The following is a 25,847-nucleotide window of genomic DNA, read 5'->3' as shown; positions in this document are numbered from 1 at the left end:
TAAATGGATAGAAGAGGACCAGTATGGATGTGCAGCCGTTCTTTCACATAACAGGAACAAGCAGCCCTGCCTCTTCTGTCAGCCAGGAAGCCCCACAGCACACTCTGCAGAACGATTCCCCCATAAATCTGAGATCCCATCGCCCTTCTTTGTCTTGGGCCTCATCCTGGCATTGCTCTGCCACATGCTTTCACCTTAGTCTGTGCTGCAGATCTTCCTATCTTGCTGATTCCACAGCAGCCTGTTCTCACTCTCTTATCTCCTTCAGGGCAGAAACCTCTCTTTGGGAGAGCTGTACTTTATAAAACCTGTTCCTCGAGAGCCAGGCCTTCCTACTCTCCAGCTTCTCTAACTGCCCTGACAAGCTGCTGCTGCTGTTGCTTCCTTCCCATTGCTCTAGTGTACCCTGTGGCCACCAGTGACAGCTATGGTATGCTCACCAGGTACATGACATGTACAGCATCATGCAAGGGAATGTGGCTAACTAGGAGCCCATCTATGCAGAGGGACCATATCACTTCAGGCAGTAAATGAGGTGTTGTTTTTGCAGCCTCTCCTTACTTAAAAGGCTTGCAGCATATACAAAACTGGCACACAGTGAAGAAAGCTATTTTAAATCTTCTTTGATACATTAGTTTGCTGTGTAGATACAGGGAAAGGTGAGAGAGCGAGAGAGAGAGCACGATATCTGGTTTTCAACATTGCAATATGCTGGTATATCACAGTGTCTGAAATAAGGGTATGACTTCATGGGTTTTTCCCCACATTGTGTTTTTTGCACAGCACACACACATACCACGACTCACAATATATATTGCCAGGTTAAAAATTATGTAACTAATATCACAATATGGACTTGAAACCAGTTTTGGATGATATATCACCCAGCCCTATACCTCATTCAACTTAGCGTGCAAGAGTGGCTTCACAGCCGGCATATTGGTAGACATTAGGGGCAGCTGGTGCTTGGGGCAGGTGCTGGAGGGGCAGATCAGAATGTGGAGAAGGTCTAAGAAAGTAAGCGATTTAGCACCTCTGCAGGGTCTTGTGTCTTCCCTCCCACCCAGGCAGGCACTGAGATGGCACCATCAAGGAGTCTGAGTGTTTACTTAGCGGGTAATTTTTAAAAAAGAACAAGAATGCTGGGCGGGGTCAGTTTAGGGTGGAAGAACCGCAGAGGAGGACACTATCTCCTTTCGCAGGGCTGGCTCCACGAGGCATCTGGTTCAGTAGTTAGCAAGGCTTCAGTTGGCTTTCTCGGCCTTCGTCTCCATCTTTAGATCACGTTGCCACTCAGCAGTGGGCTGCTTTCCCCACTGGCCCCCTGCCCAAAAGCCTGTCGTAGGAAGAGGCGTACAGTGGTACGGTCAGGTAACCAGCTGCTGGGAGAGGTGCTGGCTGATGTTGCAGCACGGAGGGGTGTGTATTTCATATGCCTGTAGTGGAAGAAAACGGTGACAGTAAAATATTTAGTGAGCCACAGTTTTCTAGCTGGGTTCGTTCAGTGTTTCGAACAGAAATAATAAGGCTTTTAAGGCTTCTTCGTTCAGCAAAGCAGGTGGATTTTGGCCACGTGGGCTTGATCTACATGCCATCCTTGTCTCTGCTGAGAAGACTTTGGGCAATGGAGAGCTCCATGCTACTGAGTTGGCCATTCAAAGTGGTTAGTTTGAGGTTGGGATAGATTTGCCAAGGATGGAGGAGATGGAAGACAAAGTACTGCGGGGAGCAATGACAGGTGAACTGTGGTAGAAATAGTTTGTGTGCAGAGGAAAGAAGAAAACGGACTTAGTTGAAGCCTTGGAGAGTAGACTGACTATCTGCCCACAAGCTTTGAATGCAATGAACGTTCACTTTGGGGAGCTTTCCCATTCCACTGGCATGCTTTGCTATTTGCTAGAGCCGAATGGTTTACAAGTTCTACAACCAACAGGGCTACTTTGGCTGGGTTTGGTCAGCTTGCCTCACCTTTGCACTGTAGTTTCCCCAAATATGAGGTGGAAGAAGTTGTGTTAAAGAGGCATCTTGCCTGGAAAAGCTCATGTGTTGCATGGAGGCTCTGGCACTTCCAGTTAGAGGAGCAGGAATGGGCCATGTTGGGCTCCAGCTCCTATCAGCCTCCATCAAGCACGGCCAGTGGTCAAAGGTGACTGGAGTCATAGTCCAGCAACAATCCGGAACGTCACAGATCTCCCACCCCTGAGTCAAAAGCACAAGAAGCAGGGCTGGGGAAATATTCTGCCTGCAATCTTGAAGGGCTACTGGCCATCACTGTTGGCCTAGATTGGACTACAATTCCCATCATCCCTGATAGTTAGGGATGATGGGAGTTGTAGCCCCAAAACAGCTGGAGACCCAAGTTTGGGAAATTCTGGCCTAGGTGGACTTGTGGGCTAGTTCAATATAAGTCAGCTGTAAATGTTTGAGAGACCAGCCACCTCCCTGTGTTAGGTCCCACCCAAATGCCATAAGGCAGACACAGCCAATATAGTGGCTTCAATATGTAGTTGGACTACAACTCCCATTGCCCCTGACTAGCTGAGGATGCTGGGTGGAGTGCAAGAACATCTGAAGGGCACCACCTTGGCTAACCCCCTGCAGGAAGGATTGGATTGCTCTTAGGGGGCCGCCAGATTTACAGGCCTCTGGATCCTTCCCAGCTAGAGAGATGTGGTTATTAGGGCAGGCCTTGGCAAAAGGCCTCCGTTCTCGGCGGAGAGGCTTTAACCAGCCCGACAACATTCCACTCGCTTCTGGACCGACACACTTTCTTGTTCCTCAACTGACTATAGGCTCCCATGCGGCTCAACAAAGGCTCACCTGTAGGTATAGGCAACAGCCCCTAAGGCAGCAGCGACCAGCACCACTCCAACAACTAGTGCAATTTGGGCTGAGCCTGAAGTTCTTGCGGCTGGAGAAGATAAGAGAAATTAATGTCTGCCCATTCAGCGAGAGAAAGAGAGGAGCGCACCATCTTTCCTTGGGGGACATGGATCAACCCTCAGGCTAGTCTCAGAAGGCATCTCTGTAGCTGCTCTGATAATGCATGCCATCAAAGAGCACGAAACACAGGGAGGCCACCCTCCTCCCCCTGGCCCATCCTTGCCTTTCCAGGGTGCTGAGAGCAAGGATAGGCACACCATCGCTGATACTACAGGGAGAAACTGATGGGAGAGTTGTCTTCCTCTGCAAACCCCCCAAGAAGTCCTAAGCGTCAGGAGCAGAGGGAGCTCTTTGCCTCCTTGAGGTTTGGTCCTTACCCTGGATGCTGACTTGGGTGCTGGCCACAGCCAGGCTGTTGGCATCAGCCAGGGAGATGTTGACGCAGTAGGTGCCAGACTGGTTGAAGGCCTGGCGCAGAACCAGCTGGCAGTCGGGGCTGGGCTGGGCCGGGATGCACACAGTCTCCTGGGCTGTCAAGCAATCGGGGTCCGAGATGGTTGTGCAGACTTGCTCAGGGAGGCTGCAAACAGGACAAGGCTATTTCGTTCAGGTGTTGGGAGCCAGTCCTCTCTCCCTCCCATGACCACAGCATTCTCTGGGTCAGTGCTCTCCCTTTCTAGTTTTGATTCAGCTTCACTGTGGCTACCCTCCCTCTCCCAGCTTCCCAAGGGACTGTCAAGTGTGTTCCAACAAGTCACACACACGAACAGCACACATGCATGCTGCTCAGAGCCCCTTTGGCCCTGTTCCTAACTTCCTTTCATTCTCCTCTAGTCCAGGGCTCCCTCCCAATGCCATTTCAATTGCGCGTTCACAGTGATGCATGCATGTGATGGTGTTGACATGCTCCTGCTTTAAACACTACATGCTGCTTTGCTTCCAAGTGGTCCATGCCCCTTAACATCCTGCAGAGATGCTATAACACTTCATACCACAAATGCTCTGGCATTTTCCTTACGATTTTCCTGTGCCACAGCATGGGACCGTCCCTCCAGGTAGCACTTTACAACTTCACTGGGGAAGCATCACCAAACAACAAATAAAGTGAAATGGTCTGTGGGGCAGTCCGGTATAAATCCACCGTTCATGCACTATTATTGCATCAATGACATTTTGCAGAATAACTGCCCCCCCCAAAAAAAAACACCTATCTTGAAACAGCCCAACTCTACTAGCCCAGTGCTTCAGCCCATCATTTTTCAGCGGGAAAATGGAAGACCTTGGAGCCAGACCAAAAGAGGCCACTCCTACTTATGCAACCTACCTTCCTTGGCACGTCACTGTGAGATCTACCGTGTTCTCAGCAACGGCTGACACCAATGGCACCACCTCCACAATTTCAACACCTTCAATGCCCTCTGCAATAAAGGAGAACAAGGATGTGCCTCTTTCTTGTTCTCCCTCTCGCCCGCCTTTCATTCCCTAGTTCTGACTGGGGTCCACCCCCAACTCTGCTTGCAGAGAATCAACACTGGAAGCAAGGGAAGTTTTGGAGATCTTTTGAAGGTGAGTTGAAAACTTGGGACGCCCAAAAGGAGAGGCACCAAACTCAGCTGCACAGGGGAGATGGATCTGCCTACCAGCAGAGTTGGGTACATTTTGAGATTATTAGTTTTTAGAACCAGAATGGAAATTATTCACACCCAGCCTCACATCTTTGTTCTTGCATCTAGTCACAAAAATTGCCACTTGGATCAGCCTCCATCCTCTTCTGGTGAGCTCAATGCTCTGTCACACTCCTTTGGCGGCTGTGAGCCTGAAGGTTTTGGTACTTGCAAATTGGTCTCAATTTGGAAACTAGAAGCCTCTTCATTTAAATTAGGGGTGAGTAATCCCAAGTATTTTTGGAATCACAGCTCCCATCTGCAGGGTCAATGGCCGCAGATTATGAGAGCTGTAGTTCAACAATATCTGGAAGGGTAAAGGTAAAGGGACCCCTGACCATTAGGTCCAGTCGTGGCCGACTCTGGGGTTGCAGCGCTCATCTTGCTTTATTGGCCGAGGGAGGCGGTGTACAGCTTCCGGGTCATGTGGCCAGCATGACTAAGCCGCTTCTGGCAAACCAGAGCAGCGCATGGAAACGCCATTTACCTTCCCGGCAGAGCAGTACCTATTTATCTACTTGCACTTTGATGTGCTTTCGAACTGCTAGGTTGGCAGGAGCAGGGACCGAGCAACGGGAGCTCACCCCGTTGCAGGGATTTGAACCGCTGACCTTCTGATCGGCAAGTCCTAGGCTCTGTCATTCCTGTTTTAGGCTCCACTGAGCACCATCTCCTTCCCTTAATATTGCCCAACGTGAGCAACAGAGTTTAGTGGTCATCCTTGCGCACATCTTTCTCTCTCTCTCTCTCTCTCTCACACACACACACACACACACACACACACTGTCCCCAGGACTCACGGACAATGTCCAGGTTAGTTTCAAAGGTTCCATAGCGGTAGAGGAGGCAGCCAGCAGGTGCCTGGCGTTTCACCAAGACCTGGACCACTTCAGTCACCACCGTTCCAGCGTCTGGGACGACAGACACAGTCAGGTCGATGGTTGCTGCATCTTCAGCGGCATCTGTTGGGGGAACAAGGCCAAAGGAACAATAATGCCTCCTTTCCTTCCCCCACTTTCTTCTCCCACCCCACAAAGCCTCGTGCTGCATGCGTCTCAAAAGCAGAGATCGCAGGAGGATAATAGCCGCAGGCAGTGGCTGAGCAAGCTGTGTTAAAAGACACAAAGTGGTTCTTCCTCTCTGTTGAGAGGATCTGAGAAGGCTGCAAGGAAGTTTGTAGGTTGTGCTGGGTAGGACGGACGAGCGGGTTCAAGGAGGACAATCTGCAAGGGAAGCTGGGCGCAGGATGAGCAACAGGAACACAAGAGCTGATTAAAATGGCAGGTGAGGCGTCCATGGGGAAGGAGTGCCACCCTCTCGAATGCTCGGTCCGAAATCACAACTCTGCAAAGAGCTGAATAAGTTGGGGGAAGTTTTGCAGGTGCTCCAATGTATCCACATCTTCAACAGAAAGGCTGGACTTGACCATCACGCACCTTCATGCAAATGACCTCAAATTGCTGCCTTCGCTGCCCATCTCCCATCCCTGAGCCCCAATTGGGATTCCCTCTGCCTTCAGCAAGGTCAACACGGCAAGCTATCCTCAGGTGGAAGGAAAGGGTAAAGAGCCATGGTGAATAAGCATGGCTGGGTGTTTCGGGACCCCATGCTGAATCTCAAGCAAGGCAAGGAATCTCCTACCAGCTAGACCTACCTGCCGCTGATGGCGAGAGCGGGGTGTCGGCCACGCTAGGGAGTGTTGTCGATGCCCCAGGAAGCTCGGCTGTAGATGCCGCTGGAGACAAAACCGCGGGTGCCAGAGTGCCCAGGTCACCTTCAGGCGCCGCTGCGGAGGGAGAATCGGGCGCCACAGTGCCTGGCAGAGATGCAGCCGCCGCGGTGGACACAGATGCAGAAGCCATGGTGGCTGGGAGGGATGCTGCCGCTGCCGTGGCAACAGTTGCAGGGTCCGCAATGTCTGTAGCATCTTCAGCTGGGGCGACGGAGGCATCGTTCACAGGCTCCACGGATGCTACGGCTAAATCTGCCCCTTCGGGCACAGCACTGACTACTGTGGCAGTGCCTGCAGTAGCTGCAGTGGCCACAGAACTAGTCTCGGGTTGCTGCTGAGTCGTCCCGGAGGCTGGGGCTGCACATGAGTAGAGAATGAGACGTAATACAGAAAATGTTCTAAGCATGCAATTTTGCAAGAGTGTAGGCCAGAGGTCAGCAAGCTTTTTCAGCCGTGGGCCGGTCCACCGTCCCTCAGACCATGTAGGGGGCCGGACTATATTTTGAAGGGGATGAAAATGAACAAATTCCTATGCCCCACAAATAAAATGCATTTTAAATAAAAGCACACCTTCTCAAGTAAAAACACCAGGCAGGCCCCACAAATAACCCAGAGATCCATTTTAAATAAAAGGATACATTCTACTCAAGTAAAAACACACCGATTCCTGGCTGGATTGAGAAGGTGATTGGGCCGCATCCAGCCCACGGGCCTTAGGTTGCCTACCCCTGGTGTAAACAAACTGCTTTCAGTTGCTGGTTCAAACAAAGACCACATGGATCGGCCACAGGTTTAACAACACTTTTATGCAGCCATCTAAGTGAGGCCATGGGATAGCTCAGAAAATATGCCAGATCAAGGAATTGTAAACCTTGCTGCTCTCTTGTGCAAAGAACATCCCTTTAGCCTTGGTCTACGCTGGCCATTGATGGACAGGCCAGCTGTTCTGAGCATCTGGGATGTGAGTAACACCCATCTGTCAGGTTGAGGTCCAGGGCTGGTTTTGTCTGGGAGCTTTTGCATGCCTGGGGCAAAAGCGGAAGCAGTTTCTGGTGTTCAAGAGGCGGAATAAATACACTGGGTCTATCTTGAAGCACCCCGACTCCTGCTGTGGAATGGCATACTCTTCCTATATTGTGAACTATTTAGATCTGGCTTCCTCAACCTCGGCTCTCCAGATGTTTTGAGACTACAATTCCCACCATCCCTGACCACTGGTCCTGCTAGCTAGGGATCATGGGAGTTGTAGGCCAAAAACATCTGGAGGGCCGAGGTTGAGGAAGCCTGATTTAGATATTACCACCCTAGAATTAGTCGAAGTGAAAGGCAAGTAATCCTAAGTGTGAAAGTCGTGGACTCAGCACGACAGTGATGTAGGTGGAAGATCTGCCTTCATTCTCAAGACAGGAATACGCAATGTCCTCGTGAGGATTTGCCGGGCAGGACTGGGGAATCTGTGTCCTTCAGAGGTTGTTGGAATCCAAAGCTTCGGCAATCATGGCCAATTGTCATGGGTGATGGGATACGTAGTCCAACAAGATTTGGAGAGCCAGAGGTAAACCTCCCCTCCTTCAGGGCAAATCTAGGCATTGACTACTAAGCCTACTGAGCATCACTGTCCCCCAACGTGAACTGAGAATGAATCCCAGAAGATCAATACAGTGGTACCTCGGGTTACATGCGCTTCAGGTTACAGACTCCGCTAACCCAGAAATAGTACCTCGGGTTAAGAACTTTGCTTCGGGATGAGAACAGAAATCGGACGGTGGCAGTGGTAGGCCCCATTAGCTAAAGTGGTCTTCAGGTTAAGAACAGTTTCAGGTTAAGAAAGGACCTCCAGAACGAATCAAGTTCTTAACCCGAGGTACCACTGTAATGATGGACAGCTCGTCTCTTTCAGGGACAGCTGTCCATCATTACTGACCCTCTGGTAACCTTCAGAGGCCCCTACATTCCTCAGGACACAAGGTGAAAGCCTCTGTGTTACACAGCCTCTGAATACACTGCCGTGCCCCTCTAGTTCTTGAAGAGAACTAGTCATTCCCACCCACACAAAAACTGCAGATTTTTGAAAGCAAAATAAATCACACCAGGCACTCAAAAGATACATATCCAGATTAGTTTTTGAGATGCACAGTTGCTCTCAGCGCAGAGTCTGAGTTGGTTTATTTGTACGCAAGTGGAGCTCACCTGCGTTGCTTACTAGACGGGTTACAAGACCATATAACACCAGTCCTGAAAGACCTACATCGGCTCCCAGTACGTTTCCAAGCACAATTCAAAGTGTTGGTGCTGACCTTTAAAGCCTTAAATGTCCTCGGCTCAGTATACCTGAAGGGGTGTCTCCACCCCCATTGTTCAGCCCAGACATGGAGGTCCAGCTCTGAGGGCCTTCTGGTGGTTCCCTCACTGCGAGAAGTGAGGTTACAGGGAACCAGGCAGAGGGCCTTCTCGGTAGTGGCACCTGCCCTGTGGAACGCTCTCCCTTCAGATGTTGAGGAAATAAACAACTATCTGACTTTTCGTCTGAAGACTGCCCTGTTTAGGGAAGTTTTTAATGTTTTATCGTGTTTTTAATATTCTGTTGGGAGCCGCCCAGGATGGCTGGGGAGGCCCAGCCAGATGGGCAGGGTATAAGTAATAAATTATTATTGTTATACAATGGTACCTTGGGTTAAGTACTTAATTCGTTCCGGAGGTCCATTCTTAACCTGAAACTGTTCTTAACCTGAAGCACCACTTTAGCTAATGGGGCCTTAACCTGAGGTAATATTTCTGGGTTAGCGGAGTCTGTAACCTAAAGCGTATGTAACCTGAAACGTATGTAACCCTAGTTACCACTGTAGTTAGTAAAGGAGAAGCACCAGTACTTACCTGAGGTTGGGACACCCGCGGATCCTGACCCGGTTATGCTGCTGACGGTGGGCAAGGCCGCGGTGCCTTGGGCTGTGGTGCCACTCGGCACCGTGGTACCGCTCGGGTCTGCCGTGGGGGCGACGGACGGCTCCTCTGTGGTGCTGCTTCCGCAATCGGCCAAGGGGATGGCGGCCTGGAGGATGACGCGAGGGCTGAAGGTGCCGGCGGCAAGGTAGGTGTGGGTGACCATGGCGGCCCGGGATATCAGAGTCCCGCTCTGGTCGCCGAAATCCCAGGAGTAGGAGATGTCGGCGTCGCGCAGGTATTGGCTGGGGTCGTGGAGGCGCACGCCAAATGCAATGGCCCGGTTGCGCACAAAGCGCCCATCAGTCCCGTCGACATCCAGCACTTGTGCGATGTCCACGTTGAACGGGATCTGGTCTGGGAAGCAGAGCAGAGAGTCAGCTATGGGCATGGAAGTAAGGCAAGAGAGGGGAGTGAATGGAGAACTAACACCGTCCGTCCGTCCCCCCCCCCCCCGAATCACACTTGGTCTGCTCCGTGCTTGCTTAACCAGCCTCTCCTGATGGTTCTCAGTGGCTCCTGAGCTATCAACCTGCCCTACAGCCAGTGTTTCCATGACAAGAGCAACTCAGCCCTCCTAGTTTTTGTGATGCACCCGTTAGCTACTGTTTTAGACGGGTTTGTAGGGAGGTAAGATTTGCCAATTATTTCTTTATTGATTTTCCGCAACTTTTAACAAATTGCCACCAAATTAATACAAATTTAATACCGATTTAAAAGCTGATTCCCCAGGCCCCACCCCTGAGATTTCTTCTTTTTCCTCCCTCTCTTGCTGCTCCAAGTATCTTACCCACCTTTCATTTCAAAATTCACTACAGTGGTACCTTGGGTTAAGTACTTATTTCGTTCTGGAGGTCCGTTCTTAACCTGAAGCACCACTTTAGCTAATGGGACCTCCTGCTGCCGCCACGCCACCGGAGCACCATTTCTGTTCTCATCCTGAAGCAAAGTTCTTAACCCGAGGTACAGTGGTGCCTCGCAAGACGAAATTAATTCGTTCTGCGAGTTTTTTCATCTTGTGAATTTTTCGTCATGCGAAGCACGGTTTCCCATAGGAATGCATTGACGGTTTTAAGAAAAAGGCGCAAGACGTTTTCATCTTGCGAAGCAAGCCCATAGGGAAATTTGTCTTGCGAAGCAACTAAAAAAACCAAAAACTCTTTCGTCTTGTGAGGCATTCGTCTTGCGAGGCATTCGTCTTGCGAGGCATTCGTCTTGCGAGGCATTCGTCTTGTGAGGTACCACTGTACTATTTCTGGGTTAGCGGAGTCTGTAACCTGAAGCGTATGTAACCTGAGGCATATGTAACCTGAGGTACCACTATAATCTGTTCTCCCCACACATGAACTGTACAAGTTCCAATTTCTGCTATGATTCTTTGTACCTTGTTATAACCTATCCACAAAATATTCGAGTACAGCAAATCCTCTCTTACATGTCTATAATCATCATTAATCCATTTTAAATCCATTTCCCTTTGATACCTCTGGGGCCACGCTCTACCTGAAACAAAACACAGATCTATCTCCTTTCCCGTTATCTCTCCTGCAGGGAGGTAAGATTTGATGGAGTCCAGGGGCTAAGCTTGTGAACTGCATTAAGGTCCCCTTACTTTCCTGCTGCCTCCATGATTCAAACACTGCTTCCCCACCCACAGCAAAAGAGCCCACTCGCCCAGACCTACCAGTGATGCTGAACTCTGATGAGGTGCTACCGATAGGGATGAATTTCTCACGTCCCCGGTAGTGGTAGACTTCCACTTCCATGGTGTAGGAGCCCAGGGGTACATCAGCTGTCTCAACAGTCAGCAGAGACGAGGGGCCGTCTACCACCTGCCAATACCGCCCTGCAACCAACAATACACAGGCTAGTGATATACTAGCAAAGTCACACACAAAAATGTCACCAAAGGCAACCACTCCACAATAAGGAGTATAAACAAGAAAACCAATAAATTGCAGAAGTAGTCTTTTTCCTTTATGGTCACTCATGTAGTTGGTAGAAGCAACATCGACTCGCGAGTCAACACTGTTCCGGTGCAATTAGCGTTTCTCCTCACCCAGGGGCTTAATCAATGAAGTCTAAGCAGTATACAATCAGAAAAGTGGGGGAATCTGTCTATATACGCAAATCTCCCAAGGGAAGAACAGAAAGAGGCTCTCCAGCCTTCTGTTTGTTAGCCTTCCTATAGGCAGGGCGATTATAATGGGCAAAGGGGTGCAGGGTGCGACGACCCCACAAGGGAGGCGGCTGCAATGAGGACATTTGTCCTGGTGCAGTTTGAAATGCAGCGATGCTGAACCCTGCAGTATTTTAAGTTCTGATGACCCAGACAGTCACATATCGAAAGACTCTCCAACTTGCACTGAAAGAGAGGCCATAGCTCAGCAGGTCTCCTAACAACTCTCCGCACCCTTAACAAACTACACTTCCCAGAATCCTTTGCGGGGAAGCTGTTTAAAGTGGTATTATCATGCTTTAAAGCTATAGCACAGATGGGGCCCAATGGACAGAGTGGACAATGGTGAGAGGTGATGGAAGTTGCAATTCCAGCAACGTCTGTAGGGCACCATGTTGGCTATCCCTGCGCTAAGAGATGGCCCCGGGACTTGCGTGTGTGAGGAAGCCGTCCCTTATCAGCCAGGAAGCAGACGCTTACCCCATGCCTGCCAGACGTAGACGAACTTGCCACGCTTGCGGCGGTCACTCTGGGAGAAGGGCTGTCCGTCAGGGAAGAAGCAGTCCGAGTTGTCAGTCTCCTGATTGGGGAAAACAGGTTCTCCTTGCGTCACACGGGTACCTGCAAGGCAAGGATAGGAAACGTAAGTGCCAAGACTTTGGGGCCCTGGGTGCAGGAGCACCCACAAAATTCCCCACGAAGGGGCTGGGCACCCACAAATTTTGGTGCCAGGGCCATGCACACTGCCTTGGCCCAGTATACCTGAAGGAGCGTCTCCACCCCCATCGCTAAGCCTGGACACTGAGGTCCAGCGCCGAGGGCCTTCTGGCGGTTCCCTCCCTGTGAGAAGTGAGGTGACGGAACCAGGTGGAGGGCCTTCTCGGTAGTGGCACCCGCCCTGTGGAATGCCCTCCCATCAGATGTTGAAGAAATAAACAACTACAGTGGTACCTCGGGTTACATACTGTTCAGGTTATATACGCTTCAGGTTATAGATTCTGCTAACCCAGAAATAGTACCTCGGGTTAAGAACTTTGCTTAAAGATGATAACAGAAATCGTGCTCCAGCGGTGCAGCAGCAGCAGGAGGCCCCATTAGCTGAAGTGGTGCTTCAGGTTAAGAACAGTTTCAGGTTAAGAACGGACCTCCGGAACGAATTAAGTACTTAACCCAAGGTACCACTGTATCTGACTTTTAGAAGATATCTGAAGGCAGCCCTGTTTAGGGAAGTTTTTAATGTTTGATGTTTTATCGTGTTTTTAATGTTCTGTTGGGAGCCGCCCAGAGTGGCTGGGTAGAGATATATACCGTATTTTTCGCTCCATAACACGCACCCGACCATAACACGCACGTCGTTTTTAGAGGAGGAAAATCAGTAGGCATGCCACCGGTAGGCATTCCCTCCATAACACGCAGACATTTCCCCTTACTTTCTAGGAGGAAAAAAGTGAGTGTTATGGTGCAAAAAATACGGTATATATAATGGCACACACAGGCCCAGGCACCCACCGTTGTGGGGCCAAGCCAGCACTCCAGATAGGAAAGATGAGAGGGAGGAAGAGAGGCATTGGTGCCTCTGCAGGGACTTCAGCTCACCATTTACGGTGCAGTTCTGGGTCCACACGATGCTTCCATCTGGTAGAACCGTCTGGTTGCCAGGGAAGCGCAGGGCAATGCTGAACGTGGCTTTGGCACCTGTTATAGTTGGGGCATCGTTGCTGATGTCAAACGTCACATCGCCTCCTGGATGGGGGGAGGGAAAAGAAAGGGGTCAACGTCCCTCAGAACTCTTGGGGTTGAGGCCCAGAAGTCGTCTCAACCTGTAGGGTTCCTTTCTCATGGGTAACTGGAAGGCCTATGTCCTCGGTTCAGAGTTAGTCCTCACCTCTCCAGCAGTTCCTCTGCCTGGCGTCTCCCTGCCTCCACTGTGGGTAAAGTCTGGAGTTCCAAGTCTTGTAGGAAGAGTGTTTCTGGCTCCAGTTTTGTCCCCACCTGTTGCTCCTGTTCCTGACCCCAGCCCCTAAAAGAAAGAGAAGAGCAGGGAGGTCAAGCTGTTTTCTGGCGCGTGGTCTCCAACACCTCGCTTATGAAAAGGGGCGCTCTTGAGAAGCGTGCAAAGGGTTGGAGTTGCAAAATTTACATTCCGTAACAACTCAGTTAAAGCTTAAATGTTTGCAGAGGGATGCACACCAGCAGCAGCATGGTAATTGCCGACTACAGAATCATAGCACGGGTGAATAAAATGGCAATGTCACAAAGCTTCAACGTATGCAGGATGAGAGCACTGATCAATCACAGCGGTGATCGCAATGGTTTTCACTGGGCTCCGCAGACGCCCTTCTTATTATACATTCATTTGTGCTCTTGATTGTGGCACTTAGGTGGTTTATACATGAGCCCACCTTCAATACTGTTTGCTAGTTACAGGTAGGTAGCCGTGTTGGTCTGCCGTAGTCGAAACAAAATAAAAAAAATCCTTCCAGTAGCACCTTAGGTAAAGGTAAAGGGATACAGCTTCCGGGTCATGTGGCCAGCATGACTAAGCCGCTTCTGGCGAACCAGAGCAGCGCACGGAAACGCCGTCTATCTTCCCACTGGAGTGGTACCTATTTATCTACTTGCACTTTGACATGCTTTCGAACTGCTAGGTTGGCAGGAGCAGGGACCGAGCAACGGGAGCTCACCCCATTGCGGGGATTCGAACCGCCGACCTTCTGATCGGCAAGCCCTAGGCTCTGTGGTTTAACCCACAGCGCCACCCGCGTCCCTAGAGACCAACTAAGTTTGTTATTAGTATGAGCTTTTGTGTGCATGCACACAAAAGCTCATACCAATAACAAACTTAGTTGGTCTCTAAGGTGCTACTGAAAGGATTTTTTTTTTAAATTGTTTTGAATACTGTTTGCGTCTGCAAAGGATTTGGGGGCAGATATACAACTTCATTTCCATTTAGTGCATGTCTTGTATTTTCCTGCTGAATGCCTGTAATAGTTCATACTGCAAATGTTCCGAATTTAATGTTTGTCCTGCTTTTGTCGTGCTATGGTGCAAGAGTGCCCCCCCTCCGGATGGCAATTATGTAATAACATGGGGGGGGGGACCCCCAGTACCCACTGCTTCAGGCAGCTGTCTGCTTAATGGTAGAGCCAGCCCCGGTTACCAGCTGAAGATTATTAAAGTCCAGAGTACAACATTACCTAACAACACCCCCAATTCATTGTTCCAAGCCAGGATTTTAGAGCACATGAAGAATTGCGGCCCAGTCAATCCCAGGTCTTTGACTGCACTGAGGGATGAGTGGGTCTGACTGGATTAATCGCTGAGACCCACAGCATTAAAGCTCACCAGTCTGTGCTCACCAGTCTGAAAATCTTCCGGCTTGGAGGTCTTCTCTTTCCAAGCATCCCAGTATAACAGAAAGGTAGAAAGTCCTCTAAAGGGCTGCTGGCAGCTGTCCTCCTCTCCAGCATCTTATGGCAGATGCTCAAGAGCATTATTATTATTATTATTATTAAAAATTATAAACCACCCTATACCCACAGGTCTCATGGCGGTTAACAGGATAAAATCACAATCACAAATACTTAATCAAAACAAAAACAATCCAATTAACCTCCCTCCCTCCAAACATTTTAAAAGGGCATTGGATGTCAATATTTAAACATCCTTAAAATATCAAAGACTCCCCTTCTTCTCTTTCCATGATTCATTTTGCATATCATAAATCCCTGCATAGTTTGCATAAACTAAACCATTCAGTATTCCATTATTACATCCATCAAAACTTATTTACACTGTTGAATTTGTCTTAATGCCGCCAACGTTTTCAAGTATACACAGTTTCCCCTCCATATATTCAATAAACATTTTCCAGTCCTCTCTAAATGTATGTTCTTCTTGTTCTCTTATTCTTTGTTGTTGTTTAGTCGTGTCCGACTCTTCGTGACCCCATGGACCAGAGCACGCCAGGCACTCCTGTCTTCCACTGCCTCCCGCAGTTTGGTCAAACTCATGCTGGTAGCTTCGAGAACACTGTCCAACCATCTCGTCCTCTGTCGTCCCCTTCTCCTTGTGCCCTCCATCTTTCCCAGCATCAGGGTCTTTTCCAGGGAGGCCTTCTCTTCTCATGAGGTGGCCAAAATACTGGAGCCTCAGCTTCAGGACCTGTCCTTCTAGTGAGCACTCAGGGCTGATTTCCTTAAGAATGGATCGGTTTGATCTTCTTGCAGTCCATGGGATTCTCAAGAGTCTCCTCCAACACCATAATTCAAAGACATCAATTCTATGGCGATCAGCCTTCTTTATGGTCCAGCTCTCACTTCCATAGCATTAACTATACGGACCTTTGTTGGCAAGGTGATGTCTCTGCTTTTCTAGCATTCTCTTATTATAGTATGTCATTCTGATATATGTTGAGTCCGCAAGCTGCGCATATTCCATCAGCATTTCAAGCACACTCACAAAACGTCTTTCCGCATGGGCACTGCAAGTTGCAATGGAATTGCTAGCAGGTGCAAAAGGCAACTGCATTTCCCTCAAGGTAAAATGTTAAAGACTGAGCAGTTCCCTCCACTATGGAAGCTTGGCTGGGGGTGGGGTGGGGGACAGGAAGAGAAGTTTGCATTCTTCACAACCACTAATGGCTGCATGTTCTTTCCACCATAGAGCAATCATGTGGAAAAGTCCTCAGACACCCTCTTTGCAAATGTCGGCTGCTCTTCCCCTGCCCCCCAGGGGATCCTCATCAGATACACAGATGCTCCCTAACCTCTCATTACTTCTCGGTCGTCTTTCAGTGACTTAAAATCTAAGTCTTAAACGGTGAGCTTCCACAACACTTCCATAATCTGCACAGCACATAGCAATTCCACAGAATTTTAAAAATTGGGTGATCATGCTGGATACCCCTTACTGTTTCAGTGCACTTAATTTATGTGCGCATCTGGGATTCGCTGTATGGCATTCACACTCCCCTCTGAATGTGGGAATTAGAGGGAATATTGGCGACAACATAATACTACAGCTTCATAGAAAAGGGAATTGTGCTGGCTAATTGATACACAGGTGATCCTTAAGGCCAAATAAATTGGCTAAGGTGTATAAAGATTGTGTCAGGCAAGTGTTGGAAATGTAAACATACTGAAGGGTCTTTTTCCCCCATTTGAGATGGACATTTGCAAAAGCTAAGGGGGTTGCGAAATGATACGTAACGAAATGAAGAAAATGATAAAATTGGCTCCCCCCCCCAAAAAAAAACCCCTGAAGCTTTCCTTTTAGGGATAATAGGAACGGTTGTCCAAAAGAAGACAATTAAATTACAGTGGTGCCTCAGGTTAAGTACTTAATTCGTTCCGGAGGTCCGTACTTAACCTGAAACTGTTCTTAACCTGAATCACCTCTTTAGCTAATGGGGCCTCCCGCTGCCGGAGCAAGATTCATGTTCTCATCCTGAAGCAAAGTTCTTACCCTGAAGCACTATTTCTGGGTTAGCGGAGTCTGTGACCTGAAGTGTATGTAACCTGAAGCGTATGTAACCTGAGGTACCACTGTACATTCTGCCAGGCCCTGGGAGCAAACGACAACCTCCCCACATTATGCAAGCAACCCACTCTTTGCCAGCTTTCTTTTATGTGTGAGCTTCCGGCTGGAGGTTGCCGATCCAGACTCTCGTAGCCTGTGCCTTGTCGACCCATCGTTCAGCTACAGAGCCCTGCCCTCAGCTGAGAGTCACATGAAAGAGCTTGGGCACAGCCTGCCAGGCCCCATGTGATGGGAGCCCCACGGCATTGTGAGGGCTGAGCCATCACATGCTGCCTGCACCGCGGCAGAGGAGTAAAGTCCTGGGCTCCTTGCCATGAAAAGAAATGGAGGGGGAGAGAGGCTGCAAAGGGCGGCGAGCCGGAAGGAGAATTCACTCCTTGAAACACAACTGGATGCAGATGCGATCAGAGAGGAGGGTGCGCCTGGCATCTCATGCACATGACTTCCCTGAGGATCATGGGAACTGTAGTTTACCTCTCGGAGAGCTACAATTCCCAGCGCCGTTAACAAATGATGGTTCCCAGGATCTTAAGTTAGAAAATAGTGCTCAGATTCCGGATGGTCTTGGGTTTTAAGTTACACAGCCTGCTCTCTTCCCTTGTTGAAACTTTCGTTTCCAGTCTTCAGATGGAGAGAAGGAACTGGGGAGAAAAACTTGCTGCCAAAAAAGGGACCCCTGATCATTAGGTCCAGTCGTGACCAAGTCTGGGGTTGCGGCGCTCATCTCGCTTTATTGACCAAGGGAGCCGGGGTACAGCTTCCAGGTCATGTGGCCAGCATGACTAAGCCGCTTCTGGCGAACCAGAGCAGCACACGGAAATGCAGTTTACCTTCCCGCTTGAGCAGTACCTATTTATCTACTTGCACTTTGACGTGCTTTTGAACTGCTAGGTTGGCAGGAGCAGGGACCGAGCAACGGGAGCTCACCCCGTCACGGGGATTCGAACTGCCGACCTTCTGATCGGCAAGTCCTAGGCTCTGTGGTTTAACCCACAGCACCACCCGCATCCCTTGCTGCCAAAAAAACCCTCATTCAAATAAAGCCTAGAAATATTTCAAGCTGTCCAATGAGTAGATCAGCCTCCCGGGCCATCTAGGCTCCATGCTAACCACACTGGTTGGCAGCTGCTTCCCCGAGCTTCATGCAAGAGTCTTCCCCGGTCCTACCTGAAGATGTTGGGGCATGAACCTTTTGCATGGGATGAACTCTCTCTCCTCCTCGTTGGAGCCACATCCAGTGAATGCCAGGCCACCCTGATTCTGGGCTTAGCCTTATGATCTAAGGACCCTTGTACCTATGGGACCGTCTCTCCCGGTATGCCCCATGGAGGACCTTAAGGTCCATAAATAGCAACAGCCTAGAGGTACCGGGCCCTAAGGAAGTTAGATTAGCCTCAACCAGAGCCAGGGCCTTTTCAACTCTGGCTCCGGCCTGGTGGAACGCTCTGCCTCATGAGACCAGGGCCCTGCAGGATCTGATTTCTTTCCGCAGGGCCTGTAAGACAGAGTTGTTCCGCCTGGCCTTTGGCTTGGAATCAACTTGATCCCCTCCCCCTCTTTCCTTTTTCCTTTCTCCTTCTGTGATGGAACTCCTATTTGGGGACTTCCCTGGCTTTTTTCTGGCCCACGTAGGACCAGTCTGGATAGTTGGCCTTGGTGAAGATTTGACGTTTTCATCCCCCCAAAGTTTTTGATTTGAGTTTCTGTTGAAATGAGGCTGCATTTTAATGTTGTATTTTAATCTTGTTTTTAAGTTGTATCTTAATCAATTGTTTTATATCTGGAGTTATGGGCTTGGCTGGGGAGGGCAGAGTATAAATATAATAATAATAATAATAATAATAATAATAATAATAATAATAATAATTTGTCCATCTATTCCTTCACCCAGTTGTCAGTGGTTAGGGCAGCCCCTGACATTTTACAATGCTGTATTATTTCCAACTCTGCCAGTGTGTAACAATAAAGACATCTCTCCTTCATAGCTGGAGGCTGGGGTATAACAATTAAGGCCAATTTGGGCATTTCCAACTACTTTTCTTCTGAGACTTCCCACAAAGCATTCTGGAGCAAACTATCTATCCCCTACAACATCAGCTCTCACTTTAGAAAGCGATACAGGAGATAAAGCCTGGGCAGACCAAAATGGTGTTAGGGACCACTGTGGGGAGAGGGAGACTTAATCCACAGGATTGTGTCTGTTCGTACTCTCTGTTTCCTCTAGTTTGCTATAAGCAAAAAAACCAGCAAGGACAGGTGCAACAGCCTAGGATTAGCATGACCTAAGCGGTTGCACTGGTGCACAATCTGGATTCTGTGGCTCAACTGCGCATCATGCGCACAGCCTGCGCATAACTGATCTGATGCGGATGGCACGGTCGCACTAAACTGACCAGAGATTGTGATTTTGCACCGGCGCAACGCACTGTGTTGCAAAAATGTATGTGTGCGCGCGCGAGAGAGAGAGGGAGAGAGAACAACCTTTGAGATCTTTAATCTGGCCAAAGAATGTACGGCCATGCCCAGTGGCTGGGAGTTTCAAGCCGGCCGAATTTCACCTACAAAGTCTTCTCCCTCCTTAATGCAATTACACCAGCTCCTAATGCGATCTGACTTCCAGGGCAGAGAGTCTCCATCGTTAAGTCTTCTCTGCATATCGAGCACAAATGCACATTCCACATCCCAGACAGCCAGCAGCACCACAAGAGGATTAGAGGGGCGCGGGGTGGGTCTGGACCTCCCCGGCACAAATCCAGATCACCACGAGGTTTGGCTTTGTGGCTGTGTGTGTGTGTGCATATTCCTGCCTCTGCCGTAACCCATTAAGTCAATGAATACAATTAATGCCATTTCATAAGGCAGAGTGTTATCACTATTGTTTCTCTCCACACACTGGGATGGGTGGGGGCCAAAACAGCCCCCCAGAGAAGGGCTAATCCTCACGTGCCACCCGATTATGCCAGAAATGAGCCAACATTCAAAACTAGAGCCACACAAATTCAAAAGGCTTTTCTTTTTCAGGTCTGCATTCTTTTCTCCCATGGTAATTCTCCCTGAGAATTAATTCTGTATTCCAGGTTAGAGGGGCCTGCTAGAGCCCAGATTTGGATCACACACGCTCTGTAAATCTATCTATCTATCTATCTATCATCTATCTATATTAGTGATGTATGGAAGTGAGAGCTGGACCATAAAGAAGGCTGATCACTGAAGAATTGATGCTTGTGAATTATGGTGCTGGAGGAGACTCTTGAGAGTCCCATGGACTGCAAGAAGATCAAACCTATCCATTCTGAAGGAAATCAGCCCTGGAAGGACAGATCCTGAAGCTGAGGCTCCAATACTTTGGCCACCTCATGAGAAGAGAAGACTCCCTGGAAAAGACCCTGATGTTGGGAAAGATGGAGGGCACAAGGAGAAGGGGACAACAGAGGACGAGATGGTTGGACAGTGTTCTTGAAGCTACCAGCATGAGTTTGGCCAAACTGCGGGAGGCAGTGGAAGACAGGAGTGCCTGGCGTGCTCTGGTCCATGGGGTCACGAAGAGTCGGACACGACTAAACGACTAAACAACATATATATATATTCATGCAGCTGCTACCTATATGAAAGTTGTTGCATCTAGTTTGGCTTGCAGCTCCAGAAAGTTGTCTTGATCTTGGAGGTAAAATTACAGTAGTTGTTCCTAGGCAGACCCATGGCACACATTTATAGCACATCCAATACACATGACTTCCCCGCCCCAAGGGATCCTTGGAACTGTAGTTCCACCCGCACAGAACTACAATTCCCAGCACCCTTTGCACATGACTGTTCCCAGGGTTCTTTGCAGGGACGCCATGTGCTTTAAAGGGGTGTTGAATACGCTTTAAATGTGGGGTGCCCAGAATAAATAGATGGTTTATTTCAAAGGGCGAGAGGTTCAGTCGCTCAGCTAAACACCTGGCCTTTCAATAAACATTTGTAAGCTCTGAAATTGTTTATGCCAAAGGACCCGCAGCTCTGACTCAGTGGAAAGCGGCTTTCGAACAGGCTTCTCTCAGAGACTTCCCAATCTGAGAATTCCAATTAAAAAACCTGCAAAAGGCTTGCGTTCCTTCAGAGAACCTTGCACAGAAGTAAAATAATGGAGACACACACGAATGCATTGGCATTTATGGCGTTACAAAGCAGATCTGAGTCCCCCTTGCGCTGTTTGTGTCACATTGATTGCTGCAAGAAGGAATTTGGCATGTAGGCTTTTATTTTGTGCTCGGAGCCGATTTAAAACCAAGCTTACTTAAGCCTCACAAATGCCCTTTGCTGGGGATCTTTTGCCTAATTTTTCTCCCAGTCTTATTGCAGGGCAGTGGGAACCAAAATACGTGCTTGCACAAAAAATCAATGCAGATGCAAAAGAATAATGATTTGAGGAGCAGGGAAAAGCAGTTGCGACATGACAGCAAATAGAACACAAAGGAAAACGAATAAGGTATCGAGAGGTGCATAATTCGCGTGCTGCAACGTACAACCAAGTTTCACGCTCCTTTGATCCTTACGCTGTATAGTTTCCTTTGCATATTCTCTCCTATGCTGCTTACGTGTGTTATGATATTATAAACGTTAATCACTCGGCAGGCAGGTTGGGCTACAAAGACGAATCCATCAATTAACAGCTTAGAGACAAGTGGCTGCTCTGCTTCTTGTGCTTGTACAGGATGAAAATAAGAAATGTAGCCTTGTAATAACAGTGTGGGAGCAGGCACTGTACTCTACGCAGATGTGCTCATGGGACACATACCTGGGCTAGAGTTAGGACTCTTCAGTTTCCGGGTCCAATATTTAACCAGACGGATTCTGCAAAATCAATCCCAGCACTCAATAACCCCTCCATGTGGTAGAGGTCAGTCTAACTGATGAAACAGCCAGTAAAATAAATGGTTATCATTCGCCGTATAAGGAAAAACTGGACTGTACTTACTGCTTTGAGCCATAGCTACGGCCAGAAGGGCCCCAATCGCAACCCACAGGTACCAGGTCCGTGGCATCTTAGCTCTTCGAGTTCTTTGTAGCCTCCTGAGCTTCTAGAGGCAAAGGAGTGGAGTAGAGAGCTGGGGGCATATAAGAAAGGGAGCTCATTTGCATACACCCTCCCTTCTTCTGGGCGCGAAGGGCATCACTTTCTCTCCTCGCCTGCCCCCCTCCCCTTTCTAATAGCGGGGAGCCATGGGATGTGTGTGACCTAAGTCACAAGTTTGCAGGGTGAACACAATGGGCCCCCCTGATGAGATTCCTTTGCTGGAAGTTCATGGGAGGGGGTGGGCAAGGCTGAAACACTAGGGCTCCTTCAGGAGGGGGCGAGGGATGGGAGTATAATGAGAGAGAGAAGACAAGAGAGAGTGAAATTGCCAGTTATGCAACTTCATTAAAGGGTACCGGGGGTGAGATTACAGGGCGCCTTCAGCTGCCTGGTGAACCCATTCGCCTCTGGCTCCTTTTGCACCCAGCTCAAGAATAAGTGAAATGTTTGGTGGGCTCAGAAGGCCCAGAGCATGGGTAGGCAAACTAAGGCATGGGGGCCGGATCCGACCCAATCGCCCTCTCAATCCTGCCAGCAGACTGTCCGGGAATCAGTGTGCTTTTACATGAGTAGAATGTGTCCTTTTATTTAAAATGCATCTCTGGGTTATTTGTGAGGCATAGGAATTTGTTCATTCCCCCACCCCCCCAAAATATAGTCTGGCCCCCCACAAGGTCTGAGGGACAGTGGACTGGCCCCCTGGTGAAAATGTTTGCTGACCGCTGGCCCAGAGAAAGAGGACTCCTATTCGGAATAATGGAATCTCCCTTAAAAAAAGGGAAACGTTGACAGCTATGGTGTGGGTGGGTGGGTGGGTGTATGAAAAACTTGGTGAAAAACTTATTGGTGAAAAACATCTATTTGTAGTTTTAATGATAATAATAACAATAATAAAAACAGGCTGCTCAAGATGGCAAAAAAACAAACAAACAAACAAACAAGCCATAGTAACAGGATAGCGAGGTGAACTGGACAGAAGCTTGGCTCTGCTTCCTGCTGAGAACAGAAAGCTTGCAAGGGTGTTCGAACCAGTTGCACATTCTCTGTCTAACCTACCTCTCAGGGTTTTTGTGAAAACAAAATGGGACAACTGCCGCCAATTGACAGTGCTTGGAATTCTTTGGTGGAAGGGCAGGGTACCAATTTACTATGCAATTCTGTCATAGGAAAGACTTGGTATCTGAATTTGCTTGCTTTTCTCATCCCTCACTATTCTCTTTTCCTTTTGTATAGTTTCTATTAGATTGTGAGCCTGTGGGACTGGACTGTCCTAAATGCTAATCTGCACAGCACATTTTTTGCGCTGTGTAAGTGATAAAATAACAAGAAGCAAACGAACTCACCCATTTCACAGTGGCTGCATATTTCCCTTTAATTTGTGGAATGCAATCTGCTCCTACTGACATTTTTTTAATTGATAAGAATTTCCCTTAGGATTTGAGAATGTTCCTGCTGCCAGGGGTCCTCATGACATAGCTGTGTACCATTCTAACTTCTTTAATTTGATCCTGCACCATTAAAATAAATAAATAGCATGTTTAATTTCTCTCTCTCTCCCATGTTTCATGCGGAACTTCTGAACTGCAACTCACTGAGAAGTATACTTCTGTTCATATGGGTCTGAATAGCGGCAATGGTTTCCTGTGTTAATTTACTGAGCAAAGCTAAAATGTTTTTTATTGCCAATTACTGCATTGCAAAAGGTCGCTGTGCTTATTCTGCACATGCATATTGTGTACTGCTTGTGGTTCATTGCCCATCAACTTGAACTTTTATGCTTTTTCTCCTTTTACACTAACATATACTCCCAATCAACTGTAGTCTGCAGTTCATGCATCCAAGGAACAATCAGATTAATAAATACTATAAAATCAATACTTCAATAAAGGTATTAATTTTAAAGGTGCCACAACAGTCTTTCGATACAGACACAAAGACTATCACACATCTTGACCTGATAAAGGGGGTTGCAGGCTTGGCTTTATGAAAGCGTATGCCATTACAGCCTAATCCAACTCGTTTGCTGGATGGCAATAACTTCCAGATAAATAGGCGTAAGAATGCAGTGTCATTCTTTAAGGTGCCAAACAGCTCTATTATCGTTTTTTGCAAGACTCTTATAGTTAGTGCTGTTTTTCTAGAAAAAGAGGTGCTGAACTCACCACGAATGCTTCCCTTGTTGCCAGTGTACAGTGCCACCTCGGTTTACGAACAGTCCTGTTTACAAACTACAGTGGTACCTCGGGATGCGAACGGGATCTGTTCCGAAGCCCCGTTTGCATCCTGAATGGAACGTAAGACACAATGGCGCGTCTCGCTGCTTCCGCGCATGCGCGTGACATCATTTTGAGCGTCTGCACATGCGCGAGTGGCGAAGCCCGGAAGTAACATGCTCCGTTACTTCTGGGTTGCCACGGAGCGCAACCCGAAAGTGCTCAACCTGAAGCGCATTCAACCTGAGGTATGACTGTATTTGGTTTACAAACTCCGCAAAACTGGAAGTAGTGTTCTGGTTTGTGAACTTTACCTCGGTCTACGAACGGAAGCCGAACGGTGGAAGGGCACCGGAGGTGGGAGGCCTCATTAGGGAAAGCGCGCCTCGGTTTAAGAACGGATTTGGTTTAAGAACGGACTTCCGGAACGGATTAAGTTCGGAAACAGAGGTACCACTGTAATGGCAATGGCACCCACCTGAGATGTGCCGGAAATGAGTTCTGGAGAGTTCCGGCTGGGGAAAAAGCCCCACATATAGTTTTAGAGTGCACAGTTAAAGTATGGAATTCAATCCCAACCGAAGGCTGTGATGGCACCAGCCTGGATAGCTTCAAAAGGGGATGAGAACACTTCATGGAGAATAAGACAATAAATTGCTACTTGGCATGATACCTGCACGCTGCCTCTTGTATGTGGGAGTCTGTAATACTTCTGAATATAATAAATAATAATAATAATAATAATAATAATATCAGTTGCTGGAGACCATGGCTCTCCTGTCCTGCTTGCAGTTTTCCCACAGACATCTAATGTATCCACTGTCAGAACAAGATATTGGACTAGACAGCCACTGGCCTGATCCAGGAAACGATCCTTATTTTGGGGGGGGGGGGTGACAACAACGCTGGGATTTCACTATGTAAATAGCTCCCCCTCCGTATAGACAAGTGGAAGCTTAAACGCACTCTGCAGCGCATGTTTACTCAGAAATCCCTTTGTGAAGGTTCCGAAGCGTTCAAAGGATTCTTCCTGCCCCCTCCCCTTTCGAAATGGTTTCAAAATCCAAAGGCAGCGTCTAGCAGATTCGGAATGAAATGTCTCCGCAAGTGCTCAGGAAAAAAATCTGCCAAAATCTTTCTACAATTTCTGCTTTTAGTTAAGTATTTGTTATTTACTGCCTACACCCCTTAGCGGCCATGGGCAGTGCTGCCATAAGAGGAAGCCGAAATGCTTAACTTTTAATAATTTAATAATAAATACTTTTAATATTTTAATGTTGTATTTTAATCTTGCTTTTAAGTTGTATTCATTCAACTTGTTTTTATTATTGCTTGTTAGCCGCCCTGAGCCCGGCCTTGGCTGGGGAGGGCGGGGTATAAATAAAAATTATTATTATTATTATTATTATTATTATTATTATTATTATTATTATTAACGGCGGGAAAAGAAACAAAAAACAGGCTTTAAGCTGCATCTCTGTGTTGACAGCCACACAGACGTTAGCAGGATTCCCCCCAGAACCCACACCTTTTAGGATACTGCGCCTTTCCGTCTCTTTCTCGAAACTACTACTAGCCCTTTTAGGAAAAACTCCCGCCAACCCAGACACCCGCGTGTTCCGCCGAGGGCGCCAGA

General features: G+C 48.3%; 1 protein-coding gene across 2 annotated transcripts; it reads right to left on the bottom strand.

Moving 5' to 3' along the window:
- Positions 1–1,088: 1,088 nt before the first annotated feature.
- On the bottom strand, positions 1,089–25,810 carry PMEL (premelanosome protein). 2 transcript variants are annotated; one of them, XM_083427475.1, is made up of 14 exons: positions 25,757–25,780; positions 23,342–23,506; positions 21,900–22,029; positions 13,284–13,418; positions 12,995–13,141; positions 11,879–12,019; positions 10,904–11,065; positions 9,154–9,576; positions 6,202–6,636; positions 5,348–5,509; positions 4,208–4,301; positions 3,261–3,463; positions 2,821–2,911; positions 1,089–1,436 (listed from the first exon to the last, which is right to left on the bottom strand). In XM_083427475.1, exons 3-14 carry the CDS (start codon positions 21,964–21,966, stop codon positions 1,277–1,279), a joined length of 2,220 nt encoding a protein of 739 aa, XP_083283601.1. In that variant the 5' UTR covers positions 21,967–22,029; positions 23,342–23,506; positions 25,757–25,780; the 3' UTR covers positions 1,089–1,276. The 2 variants fall into 2 exon arrangements, with proteins under 2 accessions (XP_083283601.1, XP_083283600.1); XM_083427474.1 differs by lacking the exon at positions 23,342–23,506 and having other exon boundaries at positions 25,740–25,810.
- Positions 25,811–25,847: the final 37 nt, after the last annotated feature.

Source organism: Podarcis tiliguerta, assembly GCF_965153285.1.
Source record: "Podarcis tiliguerta genome assembly, chromosome: 2".
NCBI classification, from domain to species: Eukaryota; Metazoa; Chordata; class Lepidosauria; order Squamata; family Lacertidae; genus Podarcis; species Podarcis tiliguerta.
The sequence above is the reverse complement of the archived record's forward strand: the minus strand, read 5'-3'. Positions and strand labels throughout refer to the sequence as shown.